Source organism: Hypomesus transpacificus, chromosome 2, assembly GCF_021917145.1.
Source record: "Hypomesus transpacificus isolate Combined female chromosome 2, fHypTra1, whole genome shotgun sequence".
NCBI lineage: Eukaryota > Metazoa > Chordata > Actinopteri > Osmeriformes > Osmeridae > Hypomesus > Hypomesus transpacificus.
Window position 1 is genome coordinate 9,951,970 of NC_061061.1, and position 13,524 is coordinate 9,965,493.

Genomic DNA, 13,524 nt, shown 5'->3' on the forward strand with positions numbered 1-13,524 from the left:
ATTCACCCTCCATTTTGTTCCTTGTATTTGCAGAGTGTGAAAATATTGACCTACCAAGAACCACAGAACCCAGAGTATAAAGATTTTGTCAACCACCTGAAAAAAGATGCCAAGAGAATGTTCAACTTCACTGTGGAAGACTCGCTGGTAAGAGGTCTGTGTGCATGTGTGTGCATGTGTTTGTGTTCTGCAGAGGAGGGGGAGGGGTAGGTTGCTGAGAGGAAGTGTGTGGAAATAGACGCGAGGAGGAAGGGAGCAGGGGAAAGTTAAAGGGAGGAAGAGAGCTGGGAAAACAGCGGAAGAGCTGGTGAAAGAAGAGAAGGATTGTTTCCCTCTATCCATCCAGAGGAGGGGTAATTGAGATCAAAATTAGTATTTATAAAGATGACACAGAACACAATATTGATGTTTAATTTCAAGCATAGGTTAGATTATCTGATATTTGGAACAACTTTTGTGGCAAATGATAAAGCATGGTTAGAAAATCCAGTTATATCTTTTTTTTTTAAAATAAAATACGGTAATTTCATGTAATCTTTCAGATAGTGTACCCAGTTTCGCCATTTGGCAAAGAGAGTGTTCATTTAAAGCTTTTTTTCAAAAAATTCAAATGACTGAATAGGCAAAAAGCCCACACTATGCTAATGTTAAGAGGTTTTGGTTGATGTCATGCCTTGTTTAACATTAGCATTACCAAACTAGCTCAAACCATCAAGAATAATGTGGCTTATTAAAGGTCACTCAACCCAGTCATTACATTTCACTCATCCATGTAGTTGCACTTACTTGGTCTGCACTTTGATTGCCGTTTTTTCATACAGACAGACAACAGACTGTAAACAACAACAAATAGCAATCCATGTATATGTCTGCATTTGAGTGTAGTGCTTTTTAGAGAAGTAGATGGCGCAGATGAAAAGCCTTTGACAAATTGACATGTGCTGTGCTAAGTATATTTAATGGCTAATGAGCTTGTGTACAACATCTGGATGATTGATTCAAATTAATTTGGAGGAGCAAGCTAATTTTATTTAGCAGGGCTTATCTTCTCATTATGCTTGCCACAAAGGTGCAGGGTGGCATTTTACCATCAACGGCACCTCTGTAGCTGAATCACTGATGCCTTACAGATAGCTTTCATATCACGCACAGAGAGAAGACTGACATAACTAACATAGTCGGCCTCGGATAATTAAGTAACTTTTGACATTTGTCTGGGTTAAATGTTCTCAGTTTGTTTTAGATTGAGACTTTACTTTAGACTTTACTTCTCAATGGTTCATGTTTCTGCACGGCACTTGTTATTATACACTTGATAAAATGAAGGATCTAAATCATTCTCTGATGACTTCCAGGTCAAGGCCACCAATGCTAATTTCTACACGCATGAGTGCAAAAAAAATCCTGCTTTAAATGTTTTATGAGAAGGAGAAAAGTGTTTATTACAAGAACTAGGACATTTAATCAAAACATTTTTACTGAGTTTGTACATTGGAAATTGTAGAGTATACCCTCATGTTATCCTCACACAGCAATCACAGCAGCCTCTCTCCATTCAAAACATGCTTTTCCAGCTTCTAAAAGCGAATTGAGAAGTGGCATCAGTAGCAATTTTGACTTCAGGAGAAGAGGCTGAAGAAAAACACAGACCTTGTGTTGACGAGATTGGACTGACCATGTCATCCCATCCCTCCCATCCCTATCCCCCCTCGAACACACACACTCAAACGGATCCAAACGTGTTGGGTTGTAATTTCATACTAGAATGAGAGGGTAAAGATGCAATATAGTATTTTCTGACAAAACAGTTTGGCACCTCTTCAAAACCAATTAATTCCACATCGTAGATAGTCATCGCATCATCCCAGGGTTTAGAAATACGTGTTCTATTGCAGGATATAAATGGCGTACAAGTCTTCAAAGGAAGCTTTTTCTAAATGTCGTGTCAATGGCAAATAGACAATACCTACATAAACTTGCCCAATATTTGCATATTCAAGGGTTCTCAAAGTGATTTGTTTATTTTTCAGAACGTTTTACTCAGCATTTGATGAACTTGTCTGAGAGCTTAATCCAACCATTCTCTGATTGGAGTGTTCAGTTCTATTATATTTAGGGCACTTGACACAAGATACACATGATGGAGAAAAAAGAAATCTTTAAACAAGGAGACAGCGAGAAAATGAGAAAGAAAGAAAAGACAAATAAGTATTGGTCAAATGGAGAACTTCGTTGGAACACAATTTGGGAAGCAAATTTGAAATAATATTGAAATTTGGAAACCGTTTGAAAGATGAATGAACCTGTTTCATCCCTGTGAAACACAATACGATAAGAATATAAATCCACTGTGTAGGTGTGGACAAAAAAGCACATCGTTCAAACGTGTCGAGGAGAAAATGAGGAAAGACATGGACAGTTGGACATGGACAGGTGCGTGTCTTGAGACAGAAGATTATACTACTTTTGTCTCCCTTGTTTGGCAGATGAACATCATCTCTGGAGGTTTCTACGACGGCCTGATGCTGTACATCCACGCCCTGACCGAGACCATGGCTGTCTCAGTCGCCAAGCCTGTAGGGAGCAGTGTGACCAGACGGATGTGGAATCGCACATACCACGGTCAGTCTTTCGGGCAGCATCCTCACTTAGAGTTTTTATCAAGCTTGATGTGGGTAAAACAGTCCTATCTGTGCATTTATCAGCAATGTGCGTATTTGAGTCTGTTCCTTTGCGTAATGGCATGGGTGGTTGTTTCGAGTATCTTTCTGCTTCAGAGGAACAACGTGTTAGATGGTTAAACTGTGGTTTTCCCAATTTGTATTGAATGTGTTTTAACCCAATGTTAAGACTTCACTATTTTAACTTGAGAGTATTTGAATAGTTTTTGTTAAAAGATTCGACTTTACTTCTAACAAATGATATGCAAGTCACGATAGTACTAAATAGCAATTCATTGTATTCATATAACTAAAGGACAGGGCCTTTTATCACAGTGAAATTGGACTACTTGCTTTGATGTCAACGATACAACTGTAAAGGAACTTCGGGTTATATTCGAGACAGTCATTAATGCAGCTCCATATTAAAGTTTTTCAGTAATAAGGCCATGCAGTGTGACTCACAAATGAATCAGTTAAAGATAGACGTGTTCAGCCTAGGAGGTCTGTGTTTGTGCCCACAAGATTAAATGATTGGTTGAAATTCTATTCGTTTGAGACATTTAATCTAAATTTCATGGTAAATAAAAATCTGCCTTTTCAGATAGGACTGCACTCCCGTCAGAAGGGAGATGGCTGATGATTGTTGACTTTGAAGCTCTCAAAATCGGAGATGCAGCCATTTGGTTCTGCAGCAGTAATACAGTATATATTTGATAACTTTATGGTGGTCTGTGTTTTGTCTCAAAGATGTTTTGGAGTGGTTGTGTATGTGTGTGTGTGTGTTTAACTCTAATGGTGTGGCAGGCATGTCATTAAAATTATTTCCCTGGACAATTTTTGGCTTGTGAGCCCTGAAAATAGTGCTTTGAATTATAATGAGGTTCTGTGTCCAGTAGCAACGGTAACTATTTAGCCTTTGCTTCAAAGCTTGATAAATACCACCCACTAACTTCGAACGTCTGTAACGTTTCCAAAGCACACAACCCATTCAGCTATCAGGTGATCAATGAGGTCATAAAGAACCCGACACGCTGTTGTTCCGGTCTCACTTCATACAGTTGACTGCTGTCTTTAAATGTGCTTTTCATTTGCTGTCTCTTCTTGAACTCACTCGATCATAAGCCACACACTTTACCATTTACATTTAGTCATTTAGCAGACCATTTACCATGAGGTCATCACTCTACATTTTGAGTTTCACTAGAGTTGGCCAGATTGCCGTCACCAGCGCATGGCGAGCCGCCATAGCCTGTATTTTCCATCTACAGTCTCCAGTAGCTTTTGTTGACCTGGACTAAGAGCGTGTGTGCTTGTGTTTTAGGAAAGCGGTTGGTTGTTGATCTTTTGTGGAGGTCTGAAAGTCGCTTGGGTGGAAGGAGAGGGCTGCTCTGTATGAAGGATTTGGGAAGGGATGGGTGATGGCTTAAACTTGTTTGGGAGGTCACTTGTCAGGTGGTCACTGTGTGTTCATGCTTGAGGTAACAGAAGTGACAGGGACATGAACTCAGGTGAGGGTTTGTACCGTTTGTCCTGCTCTCCTCCCGCTCTCTCCCCATCTTCTTCCCTTTCACCTAATTTCTTTGCCGTCTTTTTTCACGCCACCCATCTGTTCTCCATTACGATCCTCCACCTCCTCTTCTTTTCTCCATCCCATCTGCGGACCTCAGTTTCAAATGACCACGTGTCGGTCCTCAATCACAACGAGGCAGACATGAGCAGACAAACAGAGGAGGTAAACACTTCAGTGAGACAGCCGGAGGGCAAGATCCGCTGCAGCCAAAAGCAGATGGAGAGGTACTCATTCGGTTAGCCCGTCCAAACGTTGCCAATAGCAAGCCAAGGGCTTTTAGCATGTTTTATTGCACACACAAAAATGATTTCCTGTTTGGTTTTGTGGACCTGTCACTCCAATGCCAAGCATACAAAATTGGGTGTATAGAATTTAAACTTTTTTAAATGACTTAATTTTAATTTAAAGGTTATACATTTTCTGGGCGGAAGTCTGTATAAATGTGGTAGACAATGTAGACATTGTGAGAGAGGTTTTGTGATACTTCTTATTTTAGATTTTAACTCTGGTCTTTTTCTTAATTCCTTCTCCTGACAGCTTCCCGCTGCCATGTTCGTCTGACTCAGCCCGTTGCTATTCATTGTTGCTCTCATTTCTTCTTTTTCCTCTCCTCCTTTCGTCCTGTACTATTTTATCACTCTGAGCCTCCTTCAACTTCTAATTATTTTTCTGTCCCTGTCGTTTATGTCAGTTATTTGGCGACTCACTCATCTGTCCTCCCTCGCCTGGTCTCACCTGCTCTCCTGTTATCAGGGGATTCCTCCTTCCCGACCCCTCGTTCCATCATCTTTTTTCTCGGACCGTCTCTCCTCCTATTGTTTTTCTGTCATTCCGAAAGCATCTATTCTTGTCCCTCACCGGTGTCCAGGATCTCTAATTTCTGTTCTCCCTGTTGCATAACAAAAAGTCTGCAGGAAAACACCTAAAATAGAGTTGAAATCTAATCAGAGGCAACCAGAGCTCCCTCGGCCATTTGAACAGGAGCCAGTTCTGTCAATTTTTCTCTGACATTAGCCTCTCTCCTTTACCCTGTCCCCCATATCTCCCTTTCTCCATGTGCTTCTCTTCCCCCCCCCCCCCCCAAACCCTCTCTTTGCTCCCTGCTATCCATCACTGTACGTCCTTTTTAGCGTCAAGCTGTTCTGCTGCCCAGAAGGCGACTGCTCTTCTCGGCTCTGCTCTGTAGCCAGGCCTGGGTGTGCCTGATAATGGAAGGAGTGTATTTCCGATGCCTTGTCATCGTCAGAGCTATAAGCTTTAAGCTGTCACCATGGTTGTCTGTCACTTTAAGTCTACTGTGTGGTCTGTAGGCGACAGTAGATGGGAGGTGTTTGGTCTCTGGTTTTAAGTTTGGAGTCATAAGAATCAATCATTTATACTGTACCTTGGAATGAACCTAGAAATCCCTCCTGAACTAAAGCTTTAGTTAGCTGCGATTGCCATTGCAGTGATGTCCCTTTCTCTATCTTGTCAACACGTTTTAGCAACGTTTTAAAAGGTGTAAGCCTACACAATCTAATTTGTCATCTCTTCTTGTCTCAACTTTTATCTTGTGGCAAAAGCTGTGGGTTATCATCGGCCTATGTGGCTGAATGTTCATTTTGAACGGTAAGACACTTAAACCTTAGTTACATTGCTGGGATTGTGCTGTTTGCTAGAATAGGAACCGACGGCATTCTTAGAGCCTGAAGAGAAACAGTAACGCCCCGACTGAATTCAGAAAAGATTCAGAAATACAATATGGATTTTTACCAGCAACTTGTAAAGAACCAGTACCACAAAGAAACCCATTTCTAAATGGTAACTAAACTTAAAACCATCTAACCTTAACATAAACATACCATCCTCTGGTCTAGTTGGTGCCTCTTCCTTAGAGTCTGGTCAAACATGATCTCTATGATGTAAAGGCTTGAACATTTATCATTTCTCTTGTGTGAAGATAAGATTAACACAAACAACCTGACCAGAACCTTAACCAAAGACATCCTTTTGTACGCAACTCAAGATATGTACTGTGGTGATGTGCCCCTAGAACACAGGGAGTGAATGAAGTCACCTGCCTTGTGAAGCTGGCAATCCATCTCATGCTCTTCATGTCACATTGCCATGATACATACAATTTGCCAGTATGTACATTGTCATTACAGTATGGGGTGAATGAATGAATGTATTTGGCATCAACAATAATGAATACAGTCATGTTTTAGTCTTTTTGTGTCTGTGTGAAGGCAGCATATTTGTCTTCCGTTAGCAGTCACCTTCTGAACACCTGCTCTGATGGTTAGACAATGTCCGGGACATTTAATCATCTCATTGCTACTCCATGCATACACATTCTCCAGCAAAACAAATGGACCTGTCTTTCTACATGCCTTTTCGATGTTCTCACCAGAGCTTAGTTGACTATTTCAATATTGCATCCTGCCCATTCGCCTGTGATTCCAATCTGGATTCTCATTGAGATCAATTTCAGCAAACTTGGAGGATATTTTCAGGATCCATTAAGTACACTGACTACAGACTGTTCCGTTGCTCTGTCCTCCCCTGAGGGTGCTAACCCAGGCTGTCACCTCCTATCCCACAGGGTCTGCTCTGTCCTCCCCTGAGGATGCTAACCCAGGCTGTCACCTCCTCTCCCACAGGGTCTGTTCTGTCCTCCCCTGAGGATGCTAACCCAGGCTGTCACCTCCTCTCCCACAGGGTCTGCTCTGTCCTCCCCTGAGGGTGCTAACCCAGGCTGTCACCTCCTCTCCCACAGGGTCTGTTCTGTCCTCCCCTGAGGGTGCTAACCCAGGCTGTCACCTCCTCTCCCACAGGGTCTGCTCTGTCCTCCCCTGAGGGTACTAACCCAGGCTGTCACCTCCTCTCCCACAGGGTCTGCTCTGTCCTCCCCTGAGGATGCTAACCCAGGCTGTCACCTCCTCTCCCACAGGGTCTGCTCTGTCCTCCCCTGAGGGTGCTAACCCAGGCTGTCACCTCCTCTCCCACAGGGTCTGCTCTGTCCTCCCCTGAGGGTGCTAACCCAGGCTGTCACCTCCTCTCCCACAGGGTCTGCTCTGTCCTCCCCTGAGGGTGCTAACCCAGGCTGTCACCTCCTCTCCCACAGGGTCTGCTCTGTCCTCCCCTGAGGATGCTAACCCAGGCTATCACCTCCTCTCCCACAGGGTCTGCTCTGTCCTCCCCTGAGGGTACTAACCCAGGCTGTCACCTCCTCTCCCACAGGGTCTGCTCTGTCCTCCCCTGAGGGTGCTAACCCAGGCTGTCACCTCCTATCCCACAGGGTCTGTTCTGTCCTCCCCTAAGGGTGCTAACCCAGGCTGTCACCTCCTCTCCCACAGGGTCTGCTCTGTCCTCCCCTGAGGGTACTAACCCAGGCTGTCACCTCCTCTCCCACAGGGTCTGCTCTGTCCTCCCCTGAGGATGCTAACCCAGGCTGTCACCTCCTCTCCCACAGGGTCTGCTCTGTCCTCCCCTGAGGGTGCTAACCCAGGCTGTCACCTCCTCTCCCACAGGGTCTGCTCTGTCCTCCCCCGAGGATGCTAACCCAGGCTGTCACCTCCTCTCCCACAGGGTCTTTTCAGGAGTCGTGATGGTTTGCCACACCCCTCGCAGAGACCAACACCATGATATACTGGTTGCTGAAATATGTCTACTGACCATACAGATTTTTCGAGGAATTGCATCTCCGCTGCTATAAAGTCACTTTCTCTGAAGGGGAAAGTCTGTCCACTGTTGTTGCGAAGGAAGCAAAATAATAGATATTTCAGGAGAAAACAGATGTAATGAAGCTTGAAGCTGTCCTGGCCTACAGGGACAAGGCCACCTGCACAGTCCATTCATAACTCCAGAATACCTTCTCAGACATACGCGTACACACTCCTTTTGAAGAGTGTTTGTTGTTGTTGCTTAACCCTGTCAAACTATCTTTCATCCCAGGAATTTTACATTAGATCATGGAGTGAACATTAAAGCTAGCATATAGTGAGCATTCTTCCTTTTATTTATTTTTAACAAGGTCCGGGTATAAATGTATTTTGGAGATACAGCACATCTGCCCAGCAATGGAGGGGACTGTTGAGTGGATGCTATTGATTGAAATTCACATTTTGTCGCCTGAAAATGACAGAATGTTTCGTTTTCTGTGGGCTTGTCACTGCATGATTCCTGGCAGTCGGAGCTTCTTTTCCGTTCTTCGTGTGTTAGTTCCAACAGGATTAAATGAAGTGGAGCTGGTGTCCTGTGGAGATTCATTTTCTATCATTTATAAAGAACTGGGCTAGAAGGATGGGCTAGAACAGTTCTGTAAAGCGGGTGAATACAGAGCTGGACAACTACACGATGCATACTACTAAGTAGATTATATAAATGTAATTCCATTTCAATTTAATGGAATTACCTGGGGCCTTAGAGTAGGAATAAAAGGGTAGAAGGAATATCGTAGATAATGATAATTGTGCATCAGAATTCTGATGGGTATAACCACAGAGCAGAGCATTGTTAGGGTATTATCACTCATTCATCCTTCCTGTTTTGACGTAAGGGAGCACTATGAGAGAAAAATTGGTTGGTTTTCACTCTGTTATTATATAGTATGAATTGATCATCACAATAAAAAAAGGGACATGGATGGCGAAGTCTGGTAGCGTATGCATCAGACAGAGAGCACAAGGAGGAGGTGGAGGGATCAGGTTACAGCGGCAGACTTCACTTTAGCTCCCGGTCCATTAACTAATGGAAGGTCGTAACCAGTGTGGATGCTTGTAAATGTGTCTGCAGTCTTTTCACAAATCTATGTTCAGCTTAGTTCAGTCCAAAGACTTGATGCCAAAGTAATGGATAACATCTTACCTTACGTCAGCAATGAAGTCGTTTCTGCTCGGCTCAAACTCAAAGTAAATCCAGCAGGTATCACTTATGGCAAAGCCAAAGGAAAATGTCTGCCTGCGTGTAGGAAAACATTTTCTGTTCTATACTATTCGTTTCTATAAAATGTTCCCTGATGAGAGACAGTGCTAACCAGGCAAAATGAAGATTTTGTAATGTTTAGTTTTAAACTGTTGTTAATCCTTCACCCGCTGAGTTGCATATTCTCTATGCTATATGAGAATGTATCTCAGGCTCATTTGAGAGGGTATGGGTCTATATGAGGTGGTTCCTTCAGTTACATCACGGGGAGTCAGGTGGCTGAGCGGTGAGGGATTCGGGCTAGTAATCTGAAGGTCGCCAGTTCGATTCCCGATGACGTTGTGTCCTTGGGCAAGGCACTTCACCCTACTTACCTCGGGGGGAATGTCCCTGTACTTACTGTAAGTCGCTCTGGATAAGTGCGTCTGCTAAATGACTAAATGTAAATCTACTTCTGGGTCTGGAAACTCTGATGACCCTGTCCCCAACCCTGTTCCTGGAGAGCTACCTACATGTAGGTGTTTGCTCCACCACTAATTTAGCACACCTGGTTCTAATAATGAATCAAATTGAATCAGGAACCTTCCGTTTTGTATTATTGTGAGCAATACCCATAAGCAATAAGTGTGGGTAGTGTCCAAAATTCACTAGGATTGTGACTTTGCATTTTTTGAGCATACTTCTAGTGCTGTAGTACACTTTTTAACATGCATGTTCTCTCTGGTGTACACTATAATACAGGGAGCATACAGTACAGTCTGCCTAGTTACAGTTATGCAAAGCCATGTTCTCCAGTAAATCGTTAAACTGAACTAAATGTTCAAGACTGCATCTATGACTCAGGTGCCTTTTGCCAAACGGCACTCAGAAAAGCACATGTATACCCACACTACTGGGGTTTTCATTTATCTTCTGCTTAGTTATTGGCCACTCCACCTTTGCTTCTCACTTCCTGTCCTTTTGAAATCAAAGTAAAAAAAAGGCCCCCTTTCTCTGCCGGTGGCAGTCTTACTGCTGGTCTGTTATCAGAGCGACATGCTACAATGAAGACTTCCTCTGTCACAGATTAGATTTGAGGCTGAAATAATCCCCTGCTCAGATGCCAATTAGCTCCATGTCGTCCCCATGCACCTTCTCCTTAATGACGTACGGTCATTAGCTGTATTCGATTCATGCAGCGCCGACTTGAAGCTGAGAATGCCATTGGCTGCTTCAAGTCAGCCGGGCTGCAGGCGACTGCAGGCGACTGCAGGCGCCGCCGGCGCTGCATGAAATCAAAAGCACCTATTGTGTAAGCTAGTCAATTCCAGCACTTTTGAGGGCTGGCATTAGTTCCAGGCAGAGAAGTGAAGTCCTGCTCTGATTGCGAGCATATTTTTTGAATGCCCCCTATGGCTCACTCCTCTGCGGCACAAAGGAAGGCTGTAACCCAAGTCCCTTACCGAGCAGGGAGAGCTAACACAGCTAGGTTCATCCACATCAGGGAAACCACAAAGAAACGAATGCCACCATATTGTCATTCAAATTGATTATGCATTTAAACCAAGTAAATCATTGACATGTCGGTGAGGGTTTAACGGTGGCTGTATGGTTGGAGGAATTCATTATTTTTCGTCTGTATTTATTATTGAGTTGCGTATTTCGCAGCAGTTCTCCGCAACTTTGCCGTCATGGAGGGTTTCAGTCCTAGTTGAGTTAACATGTGCACGCCCATCCAGTACCCTCCCCCCCCCCCCCCTCCCTCCCATCTACACGTATTCCTGGAAAACAGGACACCATCTATCATCTACCTACTATAGCGCACACATTACTCTCTGGTCAATGCTAAATGTTTTACATCCGCTAAGTATTTGCTAAATCATGCCCCCCCATACCCCCCCCCCCCCCTCCCGGCACCACCGCAACTTCCACTTGCCAGACAGCCCCAGACCATCAAACACCTCCAACCAACCAACCTTAACGTAAACAGCACTGTTAATCATTTGCCCATCTGTGTGTGAGACCTCTTCTAAAAGGGAAGTCAGCTGTGAGAGACAGTTTATTTTTTTATGACCAATGACTGTCAGTTTAAACCTGGGTCGCTTGTGCAATGACAGAGGTGTGTGTTCATCTTCAAGGGGATTGTGTTTGCTTGTGCAAATATCATGCATGCTAATAAGAACGTGGGGGCAGACACTGTATGCGAGTGTGTGCACTCAAATACCCGTTGTGTGTGTTTATGCACCGCCGTGTTTCTGTGTGTAACCTCCCTACCGCCCCCATCTCCGTCTAAACAAGCCCTTCACATCGCTGACGTCTCATCTCCTACACCTTCACTGGCAGCCGCAGCACCTGCAGCAGTTATTTATGGCTGCAATAACCTCATCTAGATCTGACATTTTCTAACTGCTAATGGCTCAGCTTGTCACAACTCCGCAAATGTCACTTCTTCTCTCTCCGACATAAAGACACCCCTTGCAGTGTGTGCTCAATAGGTTACTGGTGCCCTGGTGGTCCTTATCTGGGACACGACCGGATGGTTATCTGGGTAGGAAATTAAATGGTGTCTAGATAGTTGAGCCCCTAGGTTTGAAATGCATGATGGGAAAGCTAAAACCCTGCCATTTCACGTGATAAACGGGCCAAGGGGAGGAAGATGGAGGGTTGGCAACAAGACAAAAGACTTCTCATCTCTATGATATGTGCCTGTGTGTGTGTGTTTTAGCTCATAACACGAGGCCTGCACAGTGTGTTGCTTGCTTTGTGCGATCTCAAACACAGGTGCGTGTCCTATTCACCGCCACTTCCACAGATGTTTTCTTGACGACAGCGTTTGTTTACATGTGCTTGCTGCCTGTTTTACACCTCGCTGCCTGTTTGTGTGATTAGCCGGTGAAGGTGATTCACTCTCTCGTGTCTGCTGACATCTCCCACCCAGCACTCTTTTGAAATGGTAATCTGAGCTCCTGTGCTAATGTTCCGTAATTATAGGTGCTTATTGGCTCCTTGGATGGAAGGTTTCATCTGTGAGCGTTCTGCTTTTTGGTTCGGACCGATCGGCTTCTCTCTATGTCTCTCTCTCATTCCCTAAGCCTCTGCTTGTCACCTGTTCCCCTCTGTCCAGGTGTGACAGGACTGGTCCACATCGATGAGAACGGAGACAGAGAGACAAACTTTGCCTTGTGGGACATGGCAGCCACAAACCTCAGTACCTTCCAGGTACCTCACCCTACACAGACCAACAGCACACACACACAAACTCAAACAGACTTCTTTTCTTAGCATAAGTCAAGGGTGATAGCACTCATCCGTGTGCCAGTCTTACTACACAGTCTGTTTGTGCTTGACAGATGGGATAATTACATGTGTCAACTCAGGAAGACAGCTTAGCCTTCCAGTTAGCTGTAGATGCTCTACATGGACAGACACTCCTGTGAATTGAATCGGATTAGATATTGCTCTCAAAAGAGAAATGTTGCAACATTTGGACCGAAACTGTGTTTTTCTGTAATTGTGTAACATGACATGACTCAGATGACAAAAAGGGCCTCTGATGCTTCTAATGGTGCCTGGAATCAGGAAGTTCTTTCAATTAAATTATATAAAGTGCATTCAACTCAAGAACCCCTTTGGCACAAACACACTCACAATCTCACACACACTCACCCAGATACACACAAACACTCAGAAGTTAATGATTGAGCCGTCAGGAAGAGAGACAGAGTTTGCGATTTTGTGTGCTTGTGCGTGTTAGAGTGCTGGTTGTGTGTATGTGTGTGTGTGTGTTTGTGTTTGTGTGTGTGTGTGTGTGTGTGAGAGAGTAGCTCACCAGTAGACTCAATAATCATTATACCTATATTGTATTGTGGACAATAAAAGTTAGCTGTGGTTTTAGAGACAAAGTTGTGAGTGTCTGTGTTAGTGTTGTTCTTTTTCAGTCGTTTCTCAATCCATAATCTACAGTATATCGAGTCAAATTAGCCATAAAATAACCATAAAGCCAGCCACTAATGTTGGTCTAATCCGCGCCATGTTGGTTGTGCTGGTGCCAGATCGTGCTGGTGTACAACGGCTCTGAGAAGAAGCTGAAGCCTGTGCCGGGGACGGTCATCCAGTGGCCAGGGGGCGCTGTTCCCCGCGACGTGCCCGCCTGCGGCTTCATGAACGACAACCCTGACTGCCGCACAAGTCAGTGCCCAAGCCTGCCTCGTGTTGAAGTGAAACTTTGAGTCTCTTTTATGAGACAGACACTGAACACGCACAGTGTGTCACTGTGTTTTCTTCTCTCCAAGGAACCATAACCATCCACCAGATGGTGTCTATTGTGGTGTTCTTCATCATTGTCATCATCCTCACTATCACAGTGTTCATTTTCAGGTGAGTAGGATCCTTCCACAGATCGGACAG

General features: G+C 44.3%; 1 protein-coding gene across 3 annotated transcripts in view; it reads left to right on the forward strand.

The window, feature by feature from the left end:
• npr1b (natriuretic peptide receptor 1b) overlaps positions 1 to 13,524 on the forward strand; it is a 36,999-nt gene that overhangs the window by 15,139 nt on the left and 8,336 nt on the right. For all 3 annotated transcript variants that reach the window (XM_047035956.1, XM_047035949.1, XM_047035964.1), the window contains exons 4-8: positions 34 to 147; positions 2,487 to 2,622; positions 12,242 to 12,336; positions 13,170 to 13,305; positions 13,410 to 13,494. In XM_047035956.1, the coding sequence (XP_046891912.1) occupies positions 34 to 147; positions 2,487 to 2,622; positions 12,242 to 12,336; positions 13,170 to 13,305; positions 13,410 to 13,494 (566 nt within the window). The remainder of the gene's footprint in view (positions 1 to 33; positions 148 to 2,486; positions 2,623 to 12,241; positions 12,337 to 13,169; positions 13,306 to 13,409; positions 13,495 to 13,524) is intronic.